The 27992-nt window shown below is 48.3% G+C and overlaps 1 protein-coding gene across 2 annotated transcripts in view; it reads right to left on the bottom strand.

The window, feature by feature from the left end:
- The window catches only part of MORC2 (MORC family CW-type zinc finger 2), a 959542-nt gene that overhangs the window by 37850 nt on the left and 893700 nt on the right, over nt 1-27992 (bottom strand). For both annotated transcript variants that reach the window (XM_069619348.1, XM_069619349.1), the window contains exon 26: nt 9681-9869. In XM_069619348.1, coding sequence (XP_069475449.1) covers nt 9681-9869 — 189 coding nt within the window. The remainder of the gene's footprint in view (nt 1-9680; nt 9870-27992) is intronic.

Below are 27992 nucleotides of genomic sequence, written 5' to 3'. Positions count from 1 at the left end.
TCTGGCCGCCGGATTTTAGGTGCCGAAATCCACAGCCATAGACTAATCCCCTGCAGTCTTCGTCGAAGATGTTCTTGTGACCGAAGTGACTTAACGGGGAATAACCGTCAAGTCGGTAAAATAAACAATGTCTCTTGTAAGAGCTCTGCTATAGGGCGACCAGTTATCCAGGCGGAAAAAAACAATCTGAGGGACCTCGGCGCGTGATGGATTTTGGGTACACTACACAGCACAATAGGGATAGTGTTAAGACACGCCTATGCCGACGTCCCCGAAAGACAACATGCAATACTCTGCGGTTACCACTGGATGTCGGACCATATGCAAAGCATGCGATTCTAAGCAGATTAACAAGCATCACAAAAGAAAGTTTTAAAAAATTAAAAAATTGCCGTCAATTTGGATTTTTGGAGGTACGAACAGCCTGATTTTCGGTAGCCAGGATTTCCAACTTGCATTTTTATTCAAAAGAAAGTCAATCTAAAATACCACAGCCTTATTCCCATGTAGTACCGCAGGTGATTTTGATTACAAAATGTTTTATTGGCATTTATATAAATACAGTTTCACATGTGTTTCTTGCGCTCTATGTAGTCAAATACTTAGCTATACAAGCAATGCCTCAAAAAACACAACAAAATAACATTAACAAACAGAAAACTTCTCCACTTGTCCGGCATCCAATATTCTCAGACATCATTTATCTTAACAGGTGAGCTAGATTCATTTGAGGTAAGTGTTATTTCTATCAGGGGATTGTCTCCAGGGTTGTGCCAGATGCGTATTATCTTCATCAATGGTATGTGTCCCTGATTATCTAGTGTATGTTCATGGGGCTTGTCGTCAGATGGGTGGAACATGTCCCAGACCAGTGTCTTCCAGGCTTCATACGGGTTGCTCATATTCATCTCAGACCTGGCCACCCCAGCACCTCATGCCCTGGTTTCTGCCTCTGCCCAATGCTCAAGTTCCTTGTGCCATCGTGCATACTGCGGGCCCCCAGCTGATTACCAAGCCATTGCAATGGTTCTTTTGGCTAATATGCAAACCATATCCATGCCCTTGACCACGTGTTTAAATTTGCTGATTTTTGGGTATGCGTCCAGCAAGCATTACTTCGGGGTCCAATCATATCTTACTATCCTGGCTTTCCTGCTGGCCTGTTCTATCCATGCCCAGAACCGCTGTACTTGTACACATCCCCAGAACATATGCATCAGCCCTGCTTCCCACATTCCGCACAAGGGGCATAGTGGGCACGTGTTATTGCTGAATTTGGCCACCCTGTGCGGGGTCATGTAGGTGCGGTATAGGACCTTCAGCTGTATCAGCCGAAACCGGGCATTCCTTGACACTTCTTGGGGATACACCAGTATCCTCTCCCATTCTCTCTCCGTTATGCCCTGACCTAGGTCCGTCTCCCACCTCTCTTTCAACATTGTACTCTTGGGGTTGGGTCTGTCCACCAGTAGGCCATATAGTCAGGACACTGGTTTCCTACCATCGCTCAGATTATACATTAGGGTCAGCAAGGGATTTGCTGCCGGTTCTTCGGGCCAATTCTCCCATTTACCTTTAGCTACCCTTCGAGCCCTATGGTACCACAGAAATTGTCCTTTAGGCAACCCTTCTTTTTCTTGTAGAGATTAGTATTCCCTAAAGATTCCCTTTTCATAGACAACCCCCCCCCCCCCCCCCCCCAAGTGTATATGCGCCACCTTTCCCAGTGCCGCACCACTGCTAGGTCTATCCTGTCTTTGCAGACGTCAGCAGCTAATGGGGTGTCAGGCGAGTAGGGGTGTCCAAGATTCAGCAGCGTCCTAGCTCTGTACCACACCTTCCTGTCCACTGTTACAATCATGGGGGTGTTTCCCAAGCAGCCCAGTGGTACCCACAATATTTCTTTCAGGCATGCAGGGACAACCAATTGCTGCAGCAATTCCGATTCAGTTGTAGCATTGCCTGAGAGCCATCTGGTTACAAAACTAAGTTGTGCTGCAAGAAAATATTTTTACAAGTCCAGCAGTTGCACCCCCCCCCCGCCCGCCTGTAAGGCAGGCATAGCGGGGCAAGTGACAACCTGTGTCGGGCCCCTCCCCACAGGAAATCCTGTGTTATCACTCCTGTAGTACAGCAAGTGATAATTAACTTTGTATGGGGGAGGGAGGGCATTAAAATCGTTGGCTTTTCCAAATACAGTTGATTTTACTGTTATCACCCAACTCTGCATCTGTGATCATTTATCATTGTCTTGTACAGAACACTCTTGCAGTTCCCTCTGCTTCTATGAATTAAAATATGCAGCTGACTTTCAAGAAATTGCATCTTAGAAGCAAAATAAAAGCCACCTGCCCTTGTCATCTTTCGCTCTGCATTGTTCAAGTGCAGACCCCATAGCCACAATTCCCCTCAAGACCCCAACCACAGCTTCTAGGTGTGTCTGGCATTTGTTGTTTGCCAATTAAGGTGGCCTACCATCTACATTGGAGCCTGAGCGTTTGAAGGGGGCGAGGGACAGGGAATTGGGGACCCAGAAATGTGGACAAGGAAAGGGGTTGTGTTTGAGGTAAGGGAGAATATGGGGTTAAAGATTAAGGGATGGAGTAAACTGGAAGCAAGTCTTAATGTCAATTATAAGGAAGGGAGGGTGAAGCGGCATCGAGGATGTGGCTCAAGGGAAGGACACTAGAGGGTCAGGGGGTAAGGAAAATACAGTAGATGAGACAGATGGAGAGCGGGGTGAGAGGGTGTGGGAGGTTACTAGGGTGAAGTAGCAGTAGGAAAGTGAGAGCAGTGGTGTCCTGTTGGCAACTTCATCAGTTTTCACTGTGCGCCGAGCTTGGGTGTGATTATCACATCGAAGTGATAATCACACCCAACCCGTGTGCTGTTGATGCCAGTTATGTGATGTTTTTTGTTGCGGTGTAGTAAATTATGTGTGGTTTACGGTGCAGAGAAGTGGTTGTGTTGGATTCTGTGTGAGAAACGTATGAGGAAAATTGAAATTTGTTATTTATTTTTCTACTTTTTTTGTATTTATTTTTCCCACATCTTCGATTGTTCTATAGGGTTGCTATTGTGGATTGTCTATGCGGTTGATGGGTATGATGTGATGGCAGCTTTCTTCTGAGCAATTTGGAGGCTTGTGTACCCAGTTGAGGCAAGCATTGTTCCCTGTTTTGGTATTGGCGCTGTATATTTGTACAGGGCTCTGCTCCCTTCCTATGCATTTCCCTGTTGGTGATCCTTAGCTGCCTAGGTTTCCTCTGTGGATTAGAGGTTATGCCGACATGTCATCCTTACTCTTCCCTCCAGATTCCTCTATATTCATTCCTAGTGTGACCCTAACGTACCCATGTTCCATTTTGGTATAGTGGTATGCGTTGAGTGGGTCCTCCCCCTCCCTCTGGTTATGGAAGCTAATTTAGGAAGATTGGGTGGATCGATTTTGTCTTGGTTTTCGTGCTTCTGCGTATGTATGTGCTCCCGGTTGTTCCTTCTGGTTCTGGGGCAAAGAGCCGGGTTTTGAGTAGTTTCCTGAATACAAGGTGATCTCGCGTGGTAGCTCATTCCAGGCTTTTGGTGCAAGGTGAGAGAATGAGGATCCTCCTCGTTTTCTCTTGTTGTACGGTTTTGGTTCTAGGCGGATGCCGCTGCTTGATCTGATCGGTCTGGTTGGGTGGTAGATGTTTATTTTCTCTTTTAGGAACTCTGCTCCGTGACCGTGGATTGCTCTGTGCGTTATGCACATTGATTTGAACTTTATTCGCTGTTTTATTGGTAACCAGTGTAGCATTTTCAGTGCTGTTGTGTTGTGTTCTCTTTGTGGTATTTTGAGCAGGGGTCTGGCTGCAGCGTTTTGGATGCGTTTGAGTTTTTGTAAAAGTCTCTCTGGTATTCCTAGGTATAGGCTACTTGCATAGTCTACTCTGGACATGAGAGGGCGATGATGGTGAGCGTTTTGTGATTGAATAAGAGGTATGGTATGATCATTTTTGGTGTTCGAAGGAGGAAAAAGCATTTCTTGATTAGAGCGTTTACTTGTGGCTCTAGAGTTACTGCGTTGTCCATCAAGACTCCCAGACGATCATCGATGGAACCGACGCTGTACCAAGTTCCGTTGGCCAAGGGATGTAGTGATTATTTTCTCCCTTTGTGGAGATTATCATTATTCCTGTTTTGCCCGGGTTGAGTTTGAGGTAGTTTGAGTTCATCCAGCTGTAGATTTCATGAAGGGAGCTCTCTAGTGTTTTTTCCTCTTGTGTGTCTTGTATTTTGTAGACTATTTGTGTATCGTCAGCGTAGTTGTAGCCTGTGAGGCCATGTCTTTAAATGATCTGGATTAATTGAGCCAGGAAAATGTTGAATAGCAGCGGGAAGAAGGAAGATCCCTGTGGTACTCCACAGGTGGAATCTCTTGAATTGGATTTGAAGGGTTTGATCCATATGGTTTCTGTTCTGTTTGTTACGAAGGATTTAATCCATAGTAAGGGTAGGTCAGTGATTCCCATTTCTTCCAATCTCCTGATGAGGATGTCGTGGTTGACTGTATCGAATGCTGCAGAAAGATCTAAAAGTATCAGAGCTGTGCATTTGTCAGAGTCTGCGTTCACCTGTAGACTGTCCCAGATTGAAAGGAGTGCTCTTTCTGTTCCTCTCATTGGTCTGAAACCTACTTGTGCCTAGTCCAGCAGGTGGTGTTTTTCTATGAATTCTTGGGTTATTCTATAGATGTACGTTTCGAGTAGTTTCGCTGGGTACGGGATTTCTCTGACAATATTTGGGGGAAGCTTCAGAGTTTGTTCTGGCTTTCCTCGGACGGGTGGGTTGCATGTTGAGGTCTCATGGTCTGCTATGGTGCTGATTTTGTTTTTGAAGTGGTCTGTGAGGTTGTTGCATAATCTCAGTGATGGTATGGGGGCTTTGTTGCTTTGATGATTCTTTTGTCAAAGTAGTTGCTTTTGGCTTTTTGGATTTCCTTTTTGTATGAGCAGATTTGTTGTTGGAAATGGAATTTCTTCGCACATTCATTTTTTTCCCTCCATAGTTTTCAGTGTTTCCTTTTCATGGCTCTGAGTAGCAGGGTAAACCATTTTCCTGTTATTTTGCGTGGTCGGGTAAGATGTTTTTCTTTGGAGATTTCGTCTTTCGTTGTGGTGATCCAGTTGTGAAGTAGTTCTTATGTCCAGGTCAGCTTTGTCCATAGTTGTTGATGGTGGTTTGTTGGTCTCCATAATTCAGTTAGGGTGGAATTTATGATGGTCCTCCAGTTTCTTTTCAGGATAGTTGGTAGGCTGTCTGGTTGTTTTATTGTTGGCGTGGCCAGTGTGATCACAAAGGGAATGATGAGGTAGTCGGTACAGAGGATCTGAATTGGTGGTGCTGTGGTAATGAGGTTTTTGTTGGCGAAGATTGCGTCTAGTGTATGTCCCGCCGCGTGGGTTGCTCCTTTGACTGGTTGTTGTAGTTTCATTGTTTCCAGTTGTTTGGCACATGATTTTTGTGCGATTGTGGTTTCTTCGTCAAACCAGATGTTGGAAGACACCAAGGATAATCAGGTGTTCCGGATCGATGGCTAGGTTGGTGACTGCTTCCGTGAAGGCATCCACGAAGTTAGAAACATTAGAAACTGTCGAAGCAGGAAGTCAGGGCTCAAATCCCTGCCTTCTACACATTATGTGATCCTGAGGAAATCACTTTTCATCACTGTGTCTTAATTTCCTTAAGATATCTGTAGGAAAAGTCTCAGTCATATGGGTACATAATAAATAGTGTTTCTCCATAACTAATGATATCAACCAATTATATAATACATACTGATAGGGAGGCAGGATTCCAGGAAGGGGCTTATGTTGTGAGGGTGGGTAGACAGGGTGCCTAGTGTGGGTTTTGTGTTGTGGATTGGGGAGGAAGGAAGTCATTTATTTTTTTTGTTTGCCATGCCAGCCTACACAGAAGGGAGAGTGGGGTCAGGGTGGACATTTCCCTTTCTGAGAATGCCTTTCCCTTTCCGCTCTCATTGTTCCCTGGGTTATTCATCAGCGTTTATTTCCCTAGCTATGGAGAGCACTCCATTTAGGTTTTGTCCTGTTTGCAGTGCCAAATTCCTTTGGAAGGATAAGCACTTGCAAGCTGCTGCGCCCTCACTCTCCAGGGCTGTCCAAACTGTCCCGAAACATTTGGAAGCAGGCTCTCAAACATGTTCCTGTTGTCACAACATGTTCCAGGCAAACTCAATCTTCTGGCAGACGTACTCAGCAGAGATTTCCCACTAACCATGGAGTACGAATGGCGATTACACAAAGACATTGTCTCCAACGTTTTCGAAGAATGGGACTTCCCAGAGATCGACTTGTTCGCAACTCTGGAGAACGCTCAACGCCTCCAGGTACCCCCAGAACCATTCCAAGGGGAACGGACTCTGGATAACATGGTCAGGGAAATTTGTTTACACTTTTCGTCCTGGCTCCCCTACTCAACAAGTTAGTGCACAAGATGCACCAGGAACCAGTCACAATGATATTGGTGGCTCCCATGTGGGCCCGCCAACCCTGTTTCGCTCATCTGATGGAGATGTCCCTATCCCCTCCAATGAAACTGCCTTGCCCGTACAACATGTTGTCGCAAGACAAAGGGGAGACACTTCACCCATGCCCGCAAACATTGAACTTAGCGGCCTGGCTCCTGAGGTCATAGAGTTCAGGCACCTGCAACTCCCTCAGAGTTGTATGGACATACTCGGGGAGGCAAGAATACCCAACACACTATATTGCTATTCCAATAACTGGAAACGTTTTGTCATCTGGTGCAACTCTAAGAGCATCAACCCCATTGACTGCTCTCCTACACATTGTTTTGCACCCGACTCATTTACTCGACTAAGGCCTAGTCTTTAACTTGATAATGATAATAATGATGTGTTATTTATATAGCGCCTTAATCCAAAGCGCTTTACAGAGCACATATTTACATACAATATCACCCAACCGAAATTGGTACTCATTTATCGACCTCAGAAGGATGAAAGGCTGAGTTGGCCTTGCCTGGATTCAAACCTGCGACCTGCAGATCATGCTCAGATCGCAGCAGCGAGCGCTCAACCCGCTGAGCTAGCTTACTGGCATAAAGGTTCACTTAGCTGCTCTTTCAGCCTACACTACATCACAACAAAAGGTGTTGTGGTGGAAGATACCAGTTATTAAGGCTTTCATGGAGGAAGTAAAAAGAATTCACCCTCCCATTTCTAACCCAGCTCCCGGATGGGACCTAAATGTGGTGTTGACAAGACTTATGGGGTCTCCTTTCGAGCCCATGCATAAAGCAAGTCTCAAAGATCTCACCTGCAAAACTGCCTTTTTAATAGCCATTACTTCCATTAGGAGAGACAGTGAACTACAAGCGGTCTCAGTTCTAGACCCCTTTCTAACAGTTCACAGAGATGAGGTGGTTCTGCAAATTCACCTTTAGTTTGCGCCTAAATTCATTTCAAAGTTCCATGTAAACCAATCCATAGAACTACCAACGTTCTTTCAGAACCCCTCAAACATGGGAGAAAGAAGCCTGCACACACTGGATGTACGCAGAGCAGTCATGTTTTACATGCAAAGAACTCGACCACTAAGAAAAACAAATCAGTTTTTCGTTTCAGTGGCAGCAGGTAGAGAGGGAGACCCTGTCTCCAAATCTATACCATCTCTAAATGGATTGTCAAATGCATCACACTGTTACACTCTTGCTAAGAGAGAACAGCCCTTCAAGCCTATAGCACATTCTACTCGAAGTACTGGGGCTTCCATAGCATTCATTGCAAATGTTCCCCTAGAGTCCATTTGCAAAGCGGCAACCTGGAGTGCTGTACACACCTTTACAAAACACTATTGCCTAGACACTTATTCCAGGTATGATCCTCAGGTGGGACAAGTAGTACTAAGACATCTTTTCTCTAATGTTCCTTCTCACAACCCACCTCCAACTCCGGGTACTGCTCGCTAGTCTATGCACAGCATGTGATTCTAAGCAGATTAACAAGCATCAGAAGACATACATTACTTACCGTAAAAGCATTTCTTATGATTGTATCTGCTTAGATTCACATGCGCCCACCCTTCCTCCCCGCTCGGATGGAAGGAACATAGAAGTCTTACTACTCTTTTCTGTACTCGCTCACGGTAGTCATAGGGTCCCTCGCGGCAGAAAAAAATACAATCAGAGGGACCTCGACGCGTGAGGGATTTTGGGTACACTACACGTCACGTTAGGGATAGTGTTACAGGTATGCCCATGTCTACGTCCCCTTTCGATTCTCGAAAGACAAGATGCAATACTCCACAGTGACCACTGGATGTCGGACTATATGCACAGCATGTGATTGTAAACAGATTAACAAGCATTAGAAATGTTGTTCTCCTGGTGAAACCATTTTAATACGTTTGGTAAGTGGGGGAGGTTCTTTGGTCGCCGGGTCTCTAAGAAACCACAGCCACATCTGAAAGATATGTTGCACGAAAAGGAAAATAATGTCACTACTGTCTACTAGCCATACTTGAGAACACTTGGGTTGGGAAGAAGTTGGTATTGACAAGTTGTTCTGCAAGTTGGGTCCTCTGCATTGTGGACTTGGATAACTGCACCATGGGCCAGAAAATTATACTTTCCCCCAGGCCAAACGTTGCCAGTCCTCATCTGCTGTGGTGTCTACTACATTCAAACCTTACTGGGCTTCCAATAAGGACATGGATTACAGATAGAAAACCAGGCACACATTGACAAACCAGGTTTTGGCCACTGCACTGCTCGCTCTCAGAGGCAGACAGCGGCCAGACCACATATGGCCACATCAGTATCCTACTCACTTTCTCAAAGGGAATAAAGTTCAGCTGTGTGACCTGGTGCTGCATTTTGGCATGGGGATCCTCCTTTAAAGAACCCCCCAAAGTATAGCAGGCTTCTTGCTACTAGAAACTGCCACCAACGAGTGGAGTTTGTATAGAGAACTGTGGGAGGATACTCACAGAGAACAGGGTGCCTTTGGGGCATGGTAACCCTCCGAGGTATAGTGCCCATCAAGAGCAGGTCACAGAGTTGCGTCCCTCTTGAGACCTTAGATTAGGTTGCACAGAAATAGTCAAACAAGTCCGGACAAAATCAAAAAGTTCAGAAGCCCCTAGCCAGAAATACAATTTAGGACTTTTTCGACCTGGGAGGGTGAATGAAAGAAGTGGGAGTCAAAAAGGAAAGCTTGTGACTGTGCATCAGCATCAGGATTTCAAAACCTCTCTTCGATTCTTGTTGGATTGGACAGCAAGGAACATGGGTTATATGTGATCTTACCGACCACAATTACAGAGTGGTAAATGCAATCGCTGACAAAATACCGAAAAACACTGTACTTTATATTTTTAATTTGCGGGGGAATTTAACCCTTAAAACGCCACACCAACCCCATCCCTTTTAACTCCACTACGCTTTATTTAATTAATGTTTGCAGTGTTTTTCATTGTTATGGTCCACTCTGAAATGTATCTCTATAATGTTTTAGATATTTTGACCGGATACCGGAACATGCTGGTCTGTGTTCTTGCACCAGGACCTCTTATTAGTTTGCAGTAAGACCGACTGGACATACCCATTCCATTTTCTCCAGTTGAGATCACATAAAAAAAGTAGTGTGGCCATCTTACCTCCTGCACTTTCTGTAGCAGTGCCACAATGTTTGTCCTTAATTTCTGCAGCTTGTCCTCTGTTTCTTTCAACTTCTTTTCTGAGGAATGCTGGCTTTCTTCTGATGCTTTGGCACGCGAATCTGCACGCATCTGATATGAATTGCACAGGTTTTGCAAACCCACTTCATACTGTTTAAAATACTCCTTCTGTGATAAAGTAAGAAAAAAACATTCTGAAAACTACCTTTACTGAGACATTCCCAAGTAAATGCTTAATGTGTGGAACTGGGTGTTGAATTCCAAGTAAGAGTTAGCAGGGCAGAGTGAATAAAAACTACAAGATGGCCTGTGGTATACAAGAGAATAAGGCAGGTCTGATTTTGTCCACATTACAATCATGGTTTCATTTTGATCCTAGGGAGATAAGGTGCCGAACATAATGTAAGTTAACAGACAGCAAGAAAGACATCTTGAGGCAACGCCATTTTATACAGAGGATTAGTACGATTGAAACAAATATTGTTTTTATTACTTATGGGATAGTAGAATAGGCATGCTTTTACACACCGACACAAAGGCGCATGTGTTGCTCTATGGTGAGCAATGTGTGGCAGGCGTGCTGTAGAACCAGCAAGCACAAGAGTTAGTAAGGTTTAGGTTACTTGCCTGTAACTATTGGTCTCCAGCATGGGTCTGGCATGGATTCACATGCTCATGAATATTCCCCGTCGCCAGGCTGGGAATCCTCGTTAAAGAAAAAACTGTTTCATTTTCACTTTGATACTGTATTTCTCCTCAAAACCAATCACTCTAGAATTGATCCCCAAGCCAACGCTGTGGCCGTGACATTAGAAGCCCAAAAAGCGTTCGACATGGTTTCTTGGCAATATCTGTGGGCGGTGCTGGAAAAGATGGGGATAGGCCCATAGATGTTTTCCTGTATTAAACTATTATACACTAATCCGGTAGCCAAAGTCCTGGTCAACTCCAGCTTATCGGCTCCCTTCTCCCTCCACAGGGGGACACGGCAGGGGTGCCCTTTCTCTCCCTTGTTATTTGCTATGGCCATCGAGCCCATGGCTGATAGCGTGCGAAACAACCACGTGCGCAAGGGGATTCGCCTGCGAGACATCCACGAAATCATATCACTATACGCAGATGACGTGCTTTTATATGTCAGAGACCCCTCAGTCCACCTCAACCCGATCATATGAGAAATCATAAAAATTGGCACATTCTCGGGCTTCACCATAAATTATTCTAAATCAGAAATCTTTCCCCTTACTCCTGCAACCCCCAGCCTGCATGTGAATTTCCTCTCAAATGGGTGCCCGAGGGCATCAAATACCTAGGGGTCCAGGTGGCCCTCTCGAAAGCCTCGTTAGTGTCTGATAACTATGGGGCCGCCGCACAGTACGCTCGTACCAGAATAGAGAGATGGCGGAACCTCCCCCTCTCACTATCAGGGAGACTATCCCTAATTAAAATGATCATCGTGCCTAAACTCCTGTATGTGTTCGCCAATGTTCCTCTTTGGCCCGGGAAACAATACTTTGCGGAACTACACTCGGAGTTCGCCCGTTTTCTTTGGCACTCGGGCGCCGTGCGCAGGAAGTGGCTGCACATGACCCTCCCTTACGAGAGGGGGGGCTTTGGAGCTCCTGACCTTACCCAGTACTGGGCGGCAGCCCAAGCCCAACATGCTACATATTGGTACCACCACCAGGAACCCCCCCCCCCCGGCATGTTAAACTCGAAATCCTAGCGACCGAGGAGGTGAATGTCATGTCCCTGATCCTATTTCACTCGTATCAGACCCTCTGGTCTTTCCCGGGGCTCACCCCCACACAGGATAAGCTCCTAATACGCCACTGGTCGGACCTGGAATACAGATCATTCTCTGATCTGTTCCCGGACGGGAAATTCATCACCCCGGAGACGTGGAGGCCGGGGCACTCCAGATCCCCACTAGAAATGCTGCAATACTTCCGCATTAGGGCGGCGGTCCAGGTCTTGTGGCCTTTATACCCGGACGAACCCCCTGAATCCCCCGAGGTCTGCTATATAGCCAATTCCGCTGGTTGCAGGGGTATCGTATCCTACTTATACAAAATGTTGATGGCACGGGCTGCTGAACCTCCCCACACTGTCCGTGATGCCTGGAGCCGGGACCTGGGATTAGACATCACAGATGATATGTGGTCCAAAATGTGCATGCACACCCGCAAGGTTTCCCTTAACTCTAGAGTTAGGTGTATCCAATACAAGCTGCTCAATCGCCTGTACTACACCCCTTATGCGATTGGAAAATTTGCCCGAGATCAATCGCACCCATGTCAGAGATGTAGGGCTAGCGAAGCGGCCATGCGCACATGTTCTGGTCCTGCGGGACACTAGCCCCGTTCTGGAACGCGGTGCTCGATGCCCTTACTGAAATAGTGGGGTTCTGTGTAGATCCTGAACCCCTGCCTCTCCTGTTTGAGCTCTGGGAGGGGACTAAAGCGAAACGGGTAGCCAAGTTTTTGAATGTGGCGGCGAGTGTGGCCAAGAAATGCATTCTGCAGTGCCGGAAGCGCAGGTCCCCTCCCTCTCTGGAGATGTGGCTCAAGGCCCTCACCTGGACACAATCCTGTGAAGAAGACTGTTAAAATGCTGCCTAGTAATGCTCGCCCTTAATACATATGGACGGAGTTTTGTAGTTACCTGAACAATAAGGTGGACCTGGAGCTCTCGTCTTCCCCTCCTTCTCCTGATCGGGGGGCTGATCTTTTTACATGATGCACGCCTCTACCGCAATTAACCGCTGTTGGCACTGTATATGACCTTCTGTAATATTTGTACGCCATAATTCATGCTTCAATGTGAAATGTGTGTCACTGTTCTAATTTACACTGTACTGGCTGCTACTTCTTGCCAATAAAGAAAAGTTTAAAAAAAAAAAAAACAATCACTGTGCTCTGGGTTATACTGCCCTCATCCAATGACAGTCCGTTCCCTAAGCTCCACCCCTGGTGGCCATCTTCAGATGTGGTGAGCACGTAAAGTGGCAGTGTGAACCAAGAAGAGCCACAGAGGGGAAGGATGGAGGGGTTGCATGTGAATCCACACCAGACCCATGCTGGAGAACAATAGTTACAGGTAAGTAACTTAAACCTTCTCCAGCCTGGGGTCTGGTATGGATTCACATGCTCATGAACAACAATTACACAGCAGTACATATTCACAACCAAGGGAGGTGGCAAGGCTCAACAGAAGCAATAAACACCCCTGGAACAGACTACCTCAAGTGAACAGGAAGCATTGCACCACGTGGCCGACTCGGGACTCCTCCCTGGAATCCCAGTCGGCGAAGTAGAACCTCATGAAGGTGTGTGTAGACCTCCACGTAGCAGCCTTGCAAATGTCAAGCAGGGACACACCAGAGAGTAACCCTGTCGTTGCTGCGATGACACTGGTGGAGTGTGCTCTCGGCTGGCCCGGTAGAGGCCTGTCAGCCAGTCGATGACAGTGCATGATGCAGCCGGAGAGCCGCCTGGAGATGGAAGCCTTTGACAAGGCCCTTCCGCTATTCACAGGTCCAAAATTGATGAACAGCTGAGATGTCTTCCGAAAGCTCTGTTCGTGCCACATAAAACTTCAAAGTACAAGCAACATCCAGCGAATGCAAGGCCCTCTCCACTGGCGATGATGGATTCGGGAAGAAGACGGGCAACACCAAAAGGCTTGTTGCAGTGGAATTCCAGTGGCACCTTCGGCATAAAGGTGGGGTGTGTACGCAGTACCGCCTTTGAAGCAAGGAAGGATTAGTATGTCTGCTTGCATGCCAGGGCCTGGATGTCCCTGACCCGCCTGGCAGAGGTGATCGTCACGAGGAAAACGGTCTACCACGATATAAACTATAGCGGCGCCTGATGCACCGGCTCAAAAGGAGCCCCTATGAGCTTAGTCAAAACCACGTTGAGCTCCCAAGCCGGGGCAGGAGCCTTCACCGGCAGAAAAGTCCTGAAGAGTCCTTTGAGGAACTCCTTGACGAGTCTGTGCAACCACAGAGAAGGCCTACCCAGCGTTCTGGTGTAACAGGATATGGCGGCCAGGTGCACCTCGATAGAGGCATGAGCCAGTCCAGCCTTGACCAAGGAAAGCAGATAAGGCAAGAGCTGCAGGGCCATGACACTCAGAGGGGTAATCTTCTGAGCCCGGCGCCACACGGAAAAACGCTTCCACTTATGGCCGTAGCACGCCAACGTTGAAGAGGTCCGGGCCTTGGCCAGGATGTCCTTACACTCCGTAGGTAAAGCATAGTGTCCAAACTTTAGGGCTGCAGGAGCCAGGCCCTGAGGTTCAACGACGCTGGGTCGTGGTGCAGAATTGCTTCTTAATCTCTGGACAGGTCTGGGAGAAGTGGCAGCTTGATGGATGGAACTGCCGACAGACGTAGCAGGTCTGGATACCAGATTTGTGGCGGCCAGGCAGGAGCAATGAGTATCATCCTGCAGTGACACGGAGTGTGTTGATCACTTGTAGCAAGAGTGGGAACGGAGGGAAAGCGTATAAGAAGAGTCCCTCACACAGAAATGAGAATACACCCCCCCCCCATGCTCCTCGGGTGTGGGAACATGCTGGCGAACTTCTGAAACTTGGAATTCGTCACCATCGCAAAAAGGTCGATCTGGGGTTGACCCCATTTGTGGAATAGAAGATCCACCTGGTCCTGGCAAAGCTCCCACTCGTGGCAAGAGTTTAGCTCCGTGTTGAGCGAGTCTCAATGGTGTTCTTGGTGCCTGCCAGGTGAAAGGAGATGAGAAACATGTACTGACGAATGGCTCAGTGCCACAGATCCTGGGCCTCCCTGGAGAGAGCCGGAGAACGCATCCCCACCCTGCTTACGGATGTAGAACATGGTGAAGGTGTTGTCTGTGAAGATCCTCACCACCTTGCCCCTCATGGACGGCAGTAAAGACTCAAGGGCCCATTAGATGGGCCGAAGTTCTCCAGGACGTTGATGTGAAGGGTCTTTTCCTCTGTCAGCCAGAGACCTCTGCGTGCAACTGTCCGGTATGAGCTCCCCAACCTTCCAGAGAAGTATCTGTGGTGACTGCCTCCTGGTAAGGAGGGACTTGGAATGGGGCCCCTTGCGTGAGATGAGAGCACATGCCCCACCACTGTATTGATCTTCGGAACGCCTCACAGAGAGGGATTTTGTCTCCATCCAGGATCCCGAGACTTTCAGCCATCTCGCATCCAGAAACTCCTGAAGAGGTCTCATCTGTAGTCTGCAAAGGTGGACGAGGTTGATACAGGAGGACATAATGCCCAACAGCGACTTGACGGCTCGCACAGTAGCCGACCGCGCCGACAGGCGCTGCACTTTCTTCCCCAGGATGGCTACCACCCTTTCTACCGAGGGAGCAGCCAGGCAAGCCAATGTGTGGCCCCAGAAGCAGAGCACTGTGCGATGGCTCCAAGCAGGACTTTGGATAATTTATGTAGAATCCCAGATCCATCAGCACGATCCTGCCACGTGCTGGCTTGCCAGAGCACGAGAGCGGGATCGAACTAGCCAATCGTCCAGATAAGGGTAGACGTGGATGCCCTCGAGACAGATTCAGCGCCACCAGAGTCCAGTGAAGACCCTCAGGGACGATTTCAGGCTGAAGGGGAGTGCCTTTAACTGATGGTGCCGCTCCAGGACCACAAACTGCATGAAATCAGGGTGCTTCTGATATATGGGGATGTGGAAGTAGGCATCGTCCAGGTCCAGAGACAACAGAAAGTCATCTTGCTCTAGTTGGCCGAGCACGTGCTGCAAAATGACCATTCTTAACTTCTGGGACTTCAGGTACTTCTTGAGGCGTCGCAGGTACAGGATGGGCCTCCACCTGTCTGTCTTTCGGACCAGAAAGTATCTGGAGTACACTCCGGAGCCCCAGAGGTGTTAAGGAACGCGTTCCATCGGCCCCTTTTCTAACATGGGCTGGACCTCCTGCAGCAGCTGCGCCATGTGCTTTTCCTCTCGAGCTACAGGGGGAATACAAGGACACCTGCGTTGGAACTCCAAGGAGTGCCCCTATCCGAGAGCATCCAGCACCCATCTGTCGTGATAGTCTTCCACACCCGGACTAACCTTGCCAGCCAGCCTCCCACCGGAGTGCACAAGTGGGGGCCTGAGTCCACAGACGGTTCAGGTCTGTTTAGGTGCCGGGGCCCTGACTTGTGGGCGGTGCCACCACTGTCCTCTGCTGCCATATGTCTGCGAGCGGTCTCTGCACGCTTCCTGCGTCGTTGAGTGGGAAGGCTGCCGATAAGCGGTGGTGTAGCCCTCTAAGGACCTGCCTGGTTCTCCCCTTGAGAAATGAAAGGACGATTACTGACATTGCTGGAGGGTGCCCAGTGAATGTGCCGTCTCTATGTCAGTCTTGATTATTTGAAGAGACTCTTTTGACCACCTTGCAAAACAGTTTTTCTCTGGCAAATGGCCTTAGACTGAACGTCTGGCCTGAAGACACTCAGTTTCCCATCTGACGGAATCCGGTGTCCACCGCCATTGTGATGATGCGGTCCCAGGCCACTTCCCACTCCTGGAACAGCTCAAGAGGGGGCGGAGTGGCTATCATTGCCAAGAACTCTGTAGGCATTAGAGAAATGAACAATCAACATTTCCAATCAGGAAAATTCTTGTCCATCAAATGGTGCCCTTTTCACACCTTCTCCATAACACTAAACCTGATATATCGTCCTTCAGGTTCCATACTATCCTTTGAGGATGACATTGGACACCTTTTATCTGCGGAGACTAAGCCACCCTCCAGAACTATCCTCTTGGGCGACGTAAGCCTAGGCTACAACGACACCTCAGATACCAACACCACTTTAGCAAACGACATCGAAGCCCTCAGCTTCACACAACGCATCACCAGACCTATACACTATAGAAATTGTACTTTAGACTGGTTGGTTAACCTAAATTGCAATGTCACAATTCTCTCCAATGAGCATAGTCTTTGGTCAGATCACAATATCATTTTCAATATCTCGACCAGCAAACAAATCCAGATCCGACCTAAGAGCTTGCCCGCCACCCTAACCAGAAACTCCAAGAGCATTACCTCTTGTAGCATCCTACCTTTGCTAAAGTCACTTACTGACTACCAAAACACTGAAGCCGATCCATGCAAAATGGTGGAAACTTACAATCTTTCCTTACTCCACTCCATCGACATGATCGCTCCACTGGGCAAATGCAAGGCCAAACAAGTCGCTCCCCTCAAAACATGGTTCACCACAGACCTCAAAGTGCTTCACCTAAATAAGTGAGCTGCTGAAACTGAATGGAGGAAGGACCCTACAGACCCAAACAAGGCTCACTTCTCCCTCTCCAAAGTCTACAAACAGGCTACCCATCAAAAGTACTACCTACAATGATCGAATTGACAAAGCCAACTTCCACTTGTGAATTATTCGCTATACTTCGAGAGTTAGCGTCTCCAATTCCCCTTTCTGACAACTGCACCAAAGATGCCCTCTGGTGCACTAGCATAAAAAATGCCCTACTTGTCAAAATAGCATGCATCCAAAAGAAGATCTCTTAAAAAAAAAAAAAAAAAAAAAAAAAAAAAAAACTCTCTACCTCTACCTGAAACCTCGCCCGATCCCAAAACCTCTACTCCCCAACACAACATTCTCTCCTTTAATTTCAAGCCCATCTCGGAAACAGAACTAATCAAAATTATAAAAGGTCTTAAACCCTCTGAATGTCAAGGGGACATCTGCACCGCCCCTGTAATCAAAGACTGTGCTGAAGCACTTGCTCCATTCATCACTTTGCTAATCAACTCCTCTTTCGCATCCAACTCAGTTCCAGCCAACCTGAAAGATGCTTGGGTCCTACCTTTGTTAAAATAAAAAAAATAAACACTTGACCATAACATACCCACAAACTACCACCCCATTACCACTGTGCCATTCCTCCTCAAAGTATTGGAAAGCGCTGCCCATCTATAAATCCAAACCTACTTGGAGACCAACAAACTCCTGGGTCTTCCGGCCAGGACATGGGACGGAATCTGCCCTCCTTGACTTAAAGAATCAACTGGATGAAATCAAAGACACGGGCAAACTTGCCCTCCTCCTCCTGCTAGACCTTTCAGCTGTATTTGATTAGGTGGTTCACCAAATCAGCAGCACACTTCTCTCCAAAAGCAATTGACTGGATCTCATCCTTCCTCTCCAACCAATCGATGAGTATTTTCCCCTCTTGCCTCGCCCCCCCCACCACCCATTGGTGAAGTGCGGCATACCACAGGAGTCTGGTGTCTTACCCACACTGTACAGTATTTTCACAAAACCTCTCTTCGATCTTCTTGACGCTAAGGGTATCTCATACACAAACTATGCAGATGATACCCAGATCCTTCTACCCATATCAGGAGTCTAGCTCCGACTCCAAATTACTGTGAGACATTCACCAAACCAGCCAAGCATGGATGGCAAGTCACTCAGTGTGCCTAAATGACGAAAAGTCTGAGCTACTCCTAGTTGGCTCACAAACCCTGTTAAATAAACTTGACGGGCCTACACATCATTCATCATCAATGGTTTCCCCATCTTAATCTCACAACAAGTCAAAACCCTATGGGTACACTTTGACTCGAATCTTTCTTTGTCAAAACAGGTCAACGCTAATGCATCTTTAGCAGCTTATACCACAAAGTTAATTAATCCTGCATGCCCCTCCTTTCTGAGGTTAGCTGCACCGCCATTGCCAGAGCTCTTATTGGCTCCAGACTTGATCATTGCAACTCCTTATATGCTGGTACCAGTGCCCGCAACATCAACAAGCTACAGATCATACAGAATAACGCACTTTGAGCCGCCTTGAACTTACCAAAAAAAGACCATATCTCTTCAGCCAGAAAGAAGGTGCACTGGCTGCCCATCCGCGAATGCATACTTTTCAAATAATTGGCCATCACAAACAAGTGCATCGCCAACACTGCACCAAGATACCTATCTAGCAAATGTAACATCTCGCAGTTAAGACATACACGCTCAGCCTACAAACCCTGCCTCTGCGTCCCAAGATTCAAATTGCAAAGATCAGGAGGTTGTTTTTCCCCCGTCGTTACGGCACAGAACGGGAATGCTCTACCACCGTCTCTAAGATCAAAACATTCATATTTGGCTTTCCGTAAACACCTGAAAACCGGTCTCTTTACCTCAGACTTGCAACCCAAAGGCCGCACATCAACTCTGAGCCCACCCACCACTATGTTCCATTTCCCAACCAACTGCATCGCCAAAATTTCACCATATATACCTATGTAATACGTTTATGTATCCACTTATAAGCGCTTTCAACTAGCTAAGCAAATGTTTGTACCTTGCTCCAGCGCCTTGATGCCCATGGGCTTAGAGCACTATACACACGAAAAAATAAATACATAAATAAGAGCTTCTGCCTTCTTGTTGTCGGGTAGGGAGTCGAGAATAGGGCCCCAGCTTATACCAGAGCTCCCAGTCGTAGTGTGACACAATGGTCAGTGCATTCGCGGTTTTAATGGTGCTGGCAGCCGTATAGATAATCTGCTTCCCCACCTTCTCCAGCTTCTTCCCCTCCTGGTCCGGGGGTACCATGGACGAGGAGGAAGGATTCTCAGAGCGTTTCCTGGCTGCGGCTGAGCCCGCTGAGTCAGGTGAAGGCTGGGACATCAGACACCTGGGGACCGAGTCGGGACTTTGTATTTCTTCTCGAGCCTGTCCCGCTTGGGTGGGGTGGGGCGTTGCTTGGATTATTCAAAAGAGCTAAGCCTTCATCAGATATCGTCCAACAAAGGACTGGATGATAGTCCTCTGCCTGAACTCGCAATGTTCATAAAGGAGCCCTTACTTTTTCATCTTCTCAGGCACCAGTTGAAAATGTTTGGAGGCCCTGGACATTATTGAATGGAAGGAGCTGACCCCATCCGGTGGAGAGGCCCTGTGCGGATCATCTGCGTCTGGCCTCGTTGGTGTCCGTCGCCACAGCCGGCGTATCCGTGCCCGTGGCAGTATCCCCTGGTGGAGTCAAATCCTGAGGTGGAGGTGGCAGAGGTGTCGGTTGGCGCCTTGGACCAGCAGGGCCCTTTGACTTGTGTTTGCACCTAGGAGGACTTCCGGAAAGCGGCCTTGGAGGACTTCCAGACGGAGCAGGGCCCGGTGTAGGTGGCAGCCTTTGCTGAATTTCTGACACCATAGTGTGCAGAATGTCCAACAAAATGTCCCTGGGTTGAGGTGTAAAAGGAGAGAGATGGGGAAGCTCTAGGCTGGTACGCCCATTCTGGAGAGGTAGACGATGGGGTTCACCACGCAGTGACCCATCTTCCAACAAGGGTCCCTGGCCCCCTTCGTGGTCTGAATAGTATCCCTCGGGCAGGTCGTCACCTTCATCAGAACTAGTATAGATGTGCCACAGTAGACTCAGTTCAGCTCCTTGTTCTGTACCCTTCCTAGGGATCGTTGGAGCTGTACTCCGTCCCCTCTCCCTGGGACTTCTGGGCAGAGGAGGCTGATATCCCCTTTGCAGGGGTCTTCGCTGAAGCCGTGGCAGTTACCTCACGCTGTGCTGGCAAGGACACCCGCGGAGTGGCCGTCGCTGTGGCTGTGGGCACCACCTTCGTGGTCTGACCTCCTTTTGAAGAAGTAGTGGTCATCGACAAGGCCATCGCGGGGGGGGCAACAGCAGCCATCATCGATGTGGCCGTTGATGTAGTTGAAGATGACGGTGTAATGGCTGGTCGAGACGCTGATGGAGGCAGAGAAGAGCCCACCTTGGATTTCTCCTTCATTGCCTTATCTGCCGAGGGCAAGCAGAGTTTTGAAGGGGTCAAGGACTTTTGAGTGTGCGACCCTCGCCGATAGGCTCACTGTGGATGTGGGCGGTGATGCCGATCTTGACTTTCTGGAGCTGAGACCCACAGCAGCGGTGAACCCAGTGTGATCTGTGGCGAGCGGCCTTGCCTTCTTTTGGACACCCATGGGTAGGGCATCCTCAAAGGGTCTCAACCTCTTATCTGTGGGAGATGGATCGTGGGACCGGCCAGTCCTGGGGGAAGCATGACCCGATTTTAACCATGCCGCCAGCCTGCTGTAGCTGTCGCTCTTGCTCTTTTGGAAGAACCCCAGCAGACCTTGTATCCCTCATCATGTTGCGGATTCGGGCAGTAAAGACAAATGGTGGTGTTGATCCTCCATGAAAACGTTCCTTAGTACATATTTAGCGCAGAGTTTGAAGAGGCATCTCTTCTCCTTGGTCATGGTGAAAAAGGTGCGAAGTAGAAAGATCCTCAATGTAGTTTGATCTTCACCGACAGCAGATATCAAAATATTAGGAAAACCTGCTCGGAGAGCACGAAGGAGGACTCCCAGCACTGAAGCGGGTGGTAAAAATCTGAAGATGGCCACCAGGGGTGGAGCTTAGGGAGATGACTGTCATTGGATGGGAGCAGTATGACCCAGAAGACAGAGATTGGTTTAGAGGAGAAATACAGTTTTAAAGCGAAAGTGAAACTGTTTATTTACCAAGGATTCCCAGCCTGACAACGGGGAATATTCATGAGACACTTGTGCTTGCGCGCGATACAAATAAAATAGATATCATGAGCATGTGAATCCATGCCAGTCCCCATGTTGCAGAATGTATATGCCTACCTAGGATTCCTGATGGGCTGCCAACAGTTCTAATAGTCAACCAAAACAAATGTACATCCTGGCTCCTTGTTGGTTGTGTGAATAGATGTACAGCATCATGAACATGGCTTGAAACAGCACTGAGACTAGAATACAGTGAAAGATGTGTTCTAGACAAGTCACCTACCAACTACATGCTGACTGACTACCAATCCTTCCAGCAAGCACTATACAACGTTTGCCTGGCTCCATACAGGCATTTGGCCACACAGGCAAAATGTAAAACTAAACTACTTCACTCAGGATGCTTCTTGGTTAATGCATCACCAAACTGACTTAGTGTCAGCTAGCCCAGAGTAGGACTAAGGTAGGTGCAACTGCAGAAGAAATGAATCCTTCAAGTATAAAAAACTGCTGATTTGTCTATGTCGAGTTACAGTATGAAGTCCTGAAGACTACATTATATTTCTCCGGATGACAAATAGGTGGCAGTCCCCTTCTAAAACCTTGAAGGAGCAGCACCATGAAAACTAGGTGTTATGATGTAAATGTTTCGTAGACAGAAAGCTGCAATTACACCAGTAGAGCAGAGGGAACAGTTAGATAGGAGATTACTTTAGTGCAGACCAAGTGCTTCAAGACCAGCAGGAAACTACAACCAGCCCTACACCTAAGCACCGTACCAATCGCTTTTAGTTTCTGAAACAAAACAGGCAAACAATCCCAACAAAAAAGGGTGTAAAAATATTCCCAATGGAAAATAGGACACAATGGATACACAAAAAGGGTTCCATGTCATTTCATCGCCTGCCTTTCATCCCCAGGCTTTAAAACGTGCACATTCCATCGAATGTGCTGTTTTTTTTTGTGGGGCTACCCACCAAACTCCCCTCCCACACTTATGTTTTGGCATTGCCTACCCGTCCAAACCATTATCTGCCCTTTCCGAACCCCCTTAAAAAATGTGATGAGCACATTCGATGGAATGTGCACTTTGAAAAGCCTGGGGATGAAAAGGCAGACGATGAAAGGATGTTGTACCCATAAAAAGATGCTCCTACTTACTTCCCCACCCTCACCTGAACAGCTCCATGGTTATGCTCGGATCTAATTTTACTACCTGATTTGAAGAAGAAGTTAAGGAAAAAATTCACTTTAAAGTGCAAAAAAGCATGCATAACAAAAACATGTCTGTGTTAGAGTTGAACATCTATTTTACCTGCCTAAATATAATACCCCAGTGTGGAGTCCGAATTACTTTTTAACCCTCAACTTCAAAGAATAAGGAATAAAATACACTTCAAAACCTGAACGGGAGCCCTGCCCACAACTGTCAACTTTCATGGGCCATTCATGCCACCGGCTGAATAATAACTAAAAATATATCTTGCAATCTACAAAGGACATTTTGCACAAGATATGTACGCAGTATGACGTGTCGGATGGCTGACGTTGAGGACATTCAAAATAGCCAGACAAAAGTATTTTCCTTTAAATATTTATTAAGACGTGAGCAGGACCATATGGCCAAAATAAGAAACTGGTAGAGCCTGTACAAATCTAAAGTAAACAGGATGGTTAAGAGGCGATGAGCTTAAAATGAATGTCCTAGGGGGAACTACAACGTCTCAAATTAAACTTTTCCAATCCCTGATGAGCTTATTAGCTGCAGGGGAAGACCAGGACCTGGGTTTATCAAGAACGGTTGTTCCCACCGGTCCAGGCGCCAAATCACGGATGAGGGTTTTCTTGAGATCAGGGCTTCACCGGGACAACACTGTAGTCTAAGCTAGCCAGCTGCAGCAGTCTTTAGCTTATTGCTCTTCTTCATAGAAGTCTTGGTTACACAGTGATCTGCCAAACAGTAGTAGGAGTCCTTTTATCCAAAATTCCAGGCTGGGAGCAAACCCACCAATGTTAAGTATCTGCACCATTCAAACAACCAGTGACCATCCAATCATGGATAGCCACTGGTTACCACATCTGCCCAGCAAAAGACTTTCAGGGACCAGAGATGTGTATTGGGACTAGACAGTCCCAGCCCCTTCCTCTGGAACACACAGAATGCTCCTTAGCCCGCACAATGCACAGCTTCCCCAGGAAAGGGGCTGCCATTTAAGACATTTTCTCAGAAGGCCGAAATAAGGCCAAAGAACAATATGGCCAAAGAACAAGCGAAAAAACGTTTGGCACTGCCATCTTAGAGTGCTTGTCACCTTTAGTAGCAATCTGCGGTAAATGAGTAAAATGACAATGGTAAAAATATCACAGCTGCCACCAACGTGTCTTTGGCACATTGTAAAAGTAACCAAACAGGCATTATATAAATAGAGAATACAAGTACCCTAATTGCACTTCACTGTAAGGCGATGTGTGCAATTATAAAACTGCAGGAATTCACAGAGAAACCTAACCTCTCAGTGCTGATGGCATTAGGTACTAGTCAGTTTCCCCATAAACAGGACAGTGAAGCGAGTCAGAAGGCAGATTTACTTACCTCCAAAAGGTCTGGACAAGGTTCAAAACCAGTAAAAAGTAAGGGTGACCCATTGAAATCCATGGAGGAAACGGGATAAAAAAAAATCCTTCCCAGCTAGCCAATTTCTCCCCCTGTATTTGGTTGCCTATGCTGGGAAAAGGTGGGTCACTGAAGACTGTAGTTTTGTAATTTATTGTTCGGCCAGTTTGGAGGGTTTTACAGTTTGGTCTTGCTCTTGAAATGGCACCTTGTGCTTTGGGATGTCAAGCAGCTGGGGAAAACGCCCAGCAAGCATGATTTGGGCAGTTTCTACACACACAAAGCATCCGTTAGCAAAACTGGAAGAGTAGGATTTCTGTAGGAGATTTGCCCCATTGTGCATTCTTTTTCTTACTGTTGGCCCCACAACACACTTTCAAAGTGACTGGGAAAATTATAAGTTACTCACCGTAGTGACTAACATACTCTTAGTCCATAAGTCCCCTTTCCTCCATACTGTATCAGCGTCCCTTCCTAGAGACGGGAGACGGAACCTTTTTCACCAAAAAAACCCCTTCTTCCCCTTTAATTTTAGAGGTGCGCTGGGGTGTGGCACTGCGAGCATGCGCTCCCCTGACTCCGCCCTCCGGCGCCACACCTCAGTCCCCATAGACTTGTTGACAATATTTTAACAGTGGCTAATGACACCAGTTTGACATCCAGGGGAGGATGGCGGGACGTATCGAGGTAAGGGGACTATGGACTAAGTGTATGTTAGTCACTACGGTGAGTAACTCGATCACTCTTATGTCCAGTGCCCTTTCCTCCATACTGCATGAGCTTTTACAACTGACTGTAGCCCTACGGTGGAGAGGAGACCCTCTTTAAGCAAATAGGTTTCTTAGAACCGCCTGCCCGAAAGCCGCGTTTTCATCTAGAGCCGGCATCCAAACAGTAATGCTTACAGAAAGGCGAAGGGGTGGCCCAGGTGGCCGCCATGCTGATGACCTGACACGGGACCTGCCATTGGAATGCAACGGCCGTGGCCTTGGCTCTGACCACATGGGCATGCATGTTAGCTGGAAGTGGCTTGTGCTGCCCCTCATAGGCCTTCTTGATGGCAGAGACCATCCACCGTGCTAAGAGGGCTTGGATGCCTGATACCCGGGCGTTGACCCAACGAAGGTGACAAACAGTGCGTCCGAATTGCTTGGTCCTGTCCAAATAGAATTTCAGAGCGCGTCTGACATCCAGACAGTGCAAAACACTGAGCCTCGCCCTTAGGTTCAGGAAATAACGTATGTAGGACTATTTCCTCGTTTAGATGGAAATCTGGGGGTACCTTTGGTATGAATGCTGGGTGTGTCTGCAGGACTACCTTATCCTTTTGAAAAGTAGTATATTGCTCTGACGCCTAAAGAGCCTGGATCCCGCCGACTCTGCCCCCATCAGGGCTGTCTTAATGGTGACCAGCCCGATGTCCGCGGATGCCATTGGCTTGAACAGCTTGTGTGCCAAGGCGCCCAACACGACATTGAGGTCCCACATGGGGTGTGGCTTTTTTGATCGGCGGGTACAGTCTGACAAGGTCCGTCAAATGCCTCTTCATTATCGGGTTGGAAGAGAAGACCTCCTCCGAGTTTCTGTAGGCCCCCATGGCTGCCAAATATGTGCAGCATGTGTCTACCTGCAGGCCTGCGTGCGCAAGGTGAGCCAAGAAGGAGAGTACATCGTCCAATGTGCACGTAAGGGGGTTCGATCTCCTTGGAGTCTGTCCAGTGACAGAACCTAGTCCACTTACTTTTGCACTGGCTCCTGGTAGCATTGCTCCTCGCACCCTGAATGATTTCTAGGTTAACCTCTGAGAGGCTGAGGTGCTTTGGCGTGACCGGCTCAGGAACCACGCTGTAAGGGCTAATTTCTGTGGCGCGGGGTGGGTGACCCTGCCCCCCCTGTTGTGCCAGAAGATGTGCTGGGCCCATCGGAAGGTGAATGGGTGGCCTTTCCGAAAAGTTGCTCCGAGAACCATGGTCTCGCCGGCCACCATGGAGCTATCAGAATGATGCTGAGGTGACCAGATTCCTTTATTTTGCAGATCACCCTGTGGACCAGTGGTGTGGGCGGGAAGGCATATGCTGCCATGCTGTTCCACTGAATCTAAAATGTGTCAGCCAGGGAGTCGGGCCCGTGCCCCTGCCAGGACCTGAACTGCTGTCACTTCTTGTTGTCCCAGGAGGCAAAAAGATCCACCTGCGGATGCCCCCATCTGCTGAAGATCTCCTGCAGCACCTTGCCGTTCAATTGCCACTCGTAATTGTCCGTTCTCAGCCTGCTGAGCCTGTCTGCCTCCAAGTTGGACTCCCCCGGAAGGAGGATGGCTGGAGGGAGACGTTCTCCAGGGCCCATTCCCACATGCTGACGGGTAGTCTGCACAGTGGAAGGGATCTGGTACCCCCCCCCCCCGCTTGTTGACATAGTACATGCTGGTGGAGTTCTGGATGAAGACAACCTTGACCACAATGACCGGAAGGAAAGCTTTGAGTGCTAGCCAGATGGCCTTCAGTTCCAGCCAGTTGGTATGAGACCCCTGCTGCTGCCGGGTCCAGACTCCATGGACGCTGTGGCTGTCCAGAGTGGCCCCCCAGCCCTTGAGAGAGGAGTCCGCAGTGATGGTGACCTGCGGGCCGTCTGACGGAAGGGCTTGCCCGTCCACAGGTTGCAGTCCCTGGACCACCATGTGAAGTCCGAGTGTAGCGAAGGAGGAACGTTTACCAGCTCTGTTTGCGAGCCCTGCTCCTCATTCCATGATGCTGCAAAGTGCAGCTGGATTCTCCTCATCCTGAGTCTCGTGTAGGGGAAGGCCACTAGGACCACTGCCATGAGTCCCAATAAGTGTTGGTACCACAAGGCCGATGTCGCTTCTCCAGTGAGGAAGTGAGCCGTGGCCCTCTTGATGGCCGTGATCTTGTCCTCCGAAGGCAAAACTCTCCTGGAGCACGTGTCCCAGATGAAGCCCAGGAAAGTCAGTCTCTGCGTAGGTTGCAGCTGAGAATTCTTGAGGTTGAGTGAAAATTACAGGCCGTGGAGTGTGCTCATAAGAGCGGAGGAAGTGTAGTGTACCGCCTCCGGTGATGTCGCCTTGACGAGCCAGTCGCCGAGGTACGGGTGGATGTGGTGGCTCCGGGCCCTGAGGAGGGCCGCCACTGCATTCATGAATCTGGAACACACTGTGGGAGTTGAGGCCGAAGGTTAGCACCTTGTATTGGAAGTGGCACCCCATGACCCTTAATCGTAGAAAGGAGCGATGCGGCTGCCAAAATCGGGACGTGAAGATAAGCGTCTTTCAGATCCAGGAAACACATCCAGTCCCCCTTGACAATGTCTCTGCTATGAGTGCTGGCGTAACCATCTTGAATTTTTGAAGAGGCAGGGAGAGGTTGAAGGTGGAAAGGTCCAACACAACTCTGAGGCCAGCCCGGTTCTTCTTCTGAATGGCACAATTCCTGGAATAGAAGCCCAATCCTCACTGGGAGGCTGGCTCTCGACGAGCGACCGAATCTCCGCCAATAGAGTTGCTGTCCCAATCTATGGGAGTGGAGTGGAGGAGGGAGAAGAGGAAGGGATCCCTAGGTGGTACCCCGTGGATACTACAGAGAGGAATCAGGGGTCTAAAAATTCTGATGCCAGAACTGTGCGTGAAGGGCAGGTTTGCCCCACACGTGGACCCGTAGGGGCGCAGCATGCCTTCATTCCCTCTGAGGCTGTTGCAGAGGAGGGAGACTGGAAAAAGCCCTTATACCTCCCACCCTCCTTTTGTTGTTAGTGCCGGTGTTGACTCAGCGAACGGTCAGGCTGCCTGGATCTCTGCTCTTGGAAGCCACGAAACCCTCAAAAACGTCCACCCCTTGTTGGAGCGTTGATGTGACTGGGTGTACGCCTAGGGCGTGGCCTTCGTAAGGATAGATAAAGACTTTGCAGTTTGTGAACTGTTTTTATTTTTTATCAAACTCCTTGTCTGTGGTGGAGTGAAAGAGGTCACCACCCTCGAATGGAAGATCCAATATGCGTTCCTGGACATCCAGATTAAATTTAGTAGCCCGGAGCCAGGCCGTCCTTCTCATGCCCTTGGCAATGCATATGGCCCGGCCAGAGGTGTCAATGTGGGCCACGGTGGACTCCATGATGTCTTGCGCCACCATTTTTGCCTC

Source organism: Ambystoma mexicanum, chromosome 10, assembly GCF_040938575.1.
Source record: "Ambystoma mexicanum isolate Mex_15411 chromosome 10, UKY_AmexF1_1, whole genome shotgun sequence".
Lineage (NCBI taxonomy): Eukaryota > Metazoa > Chordata > Amphibia > Caudata > Ambystomatidae > Ambystoma > Ambystoma mexicanum.
This window is presented reverse-complemented; position numbering and strand designations above follow the sequence as displayed.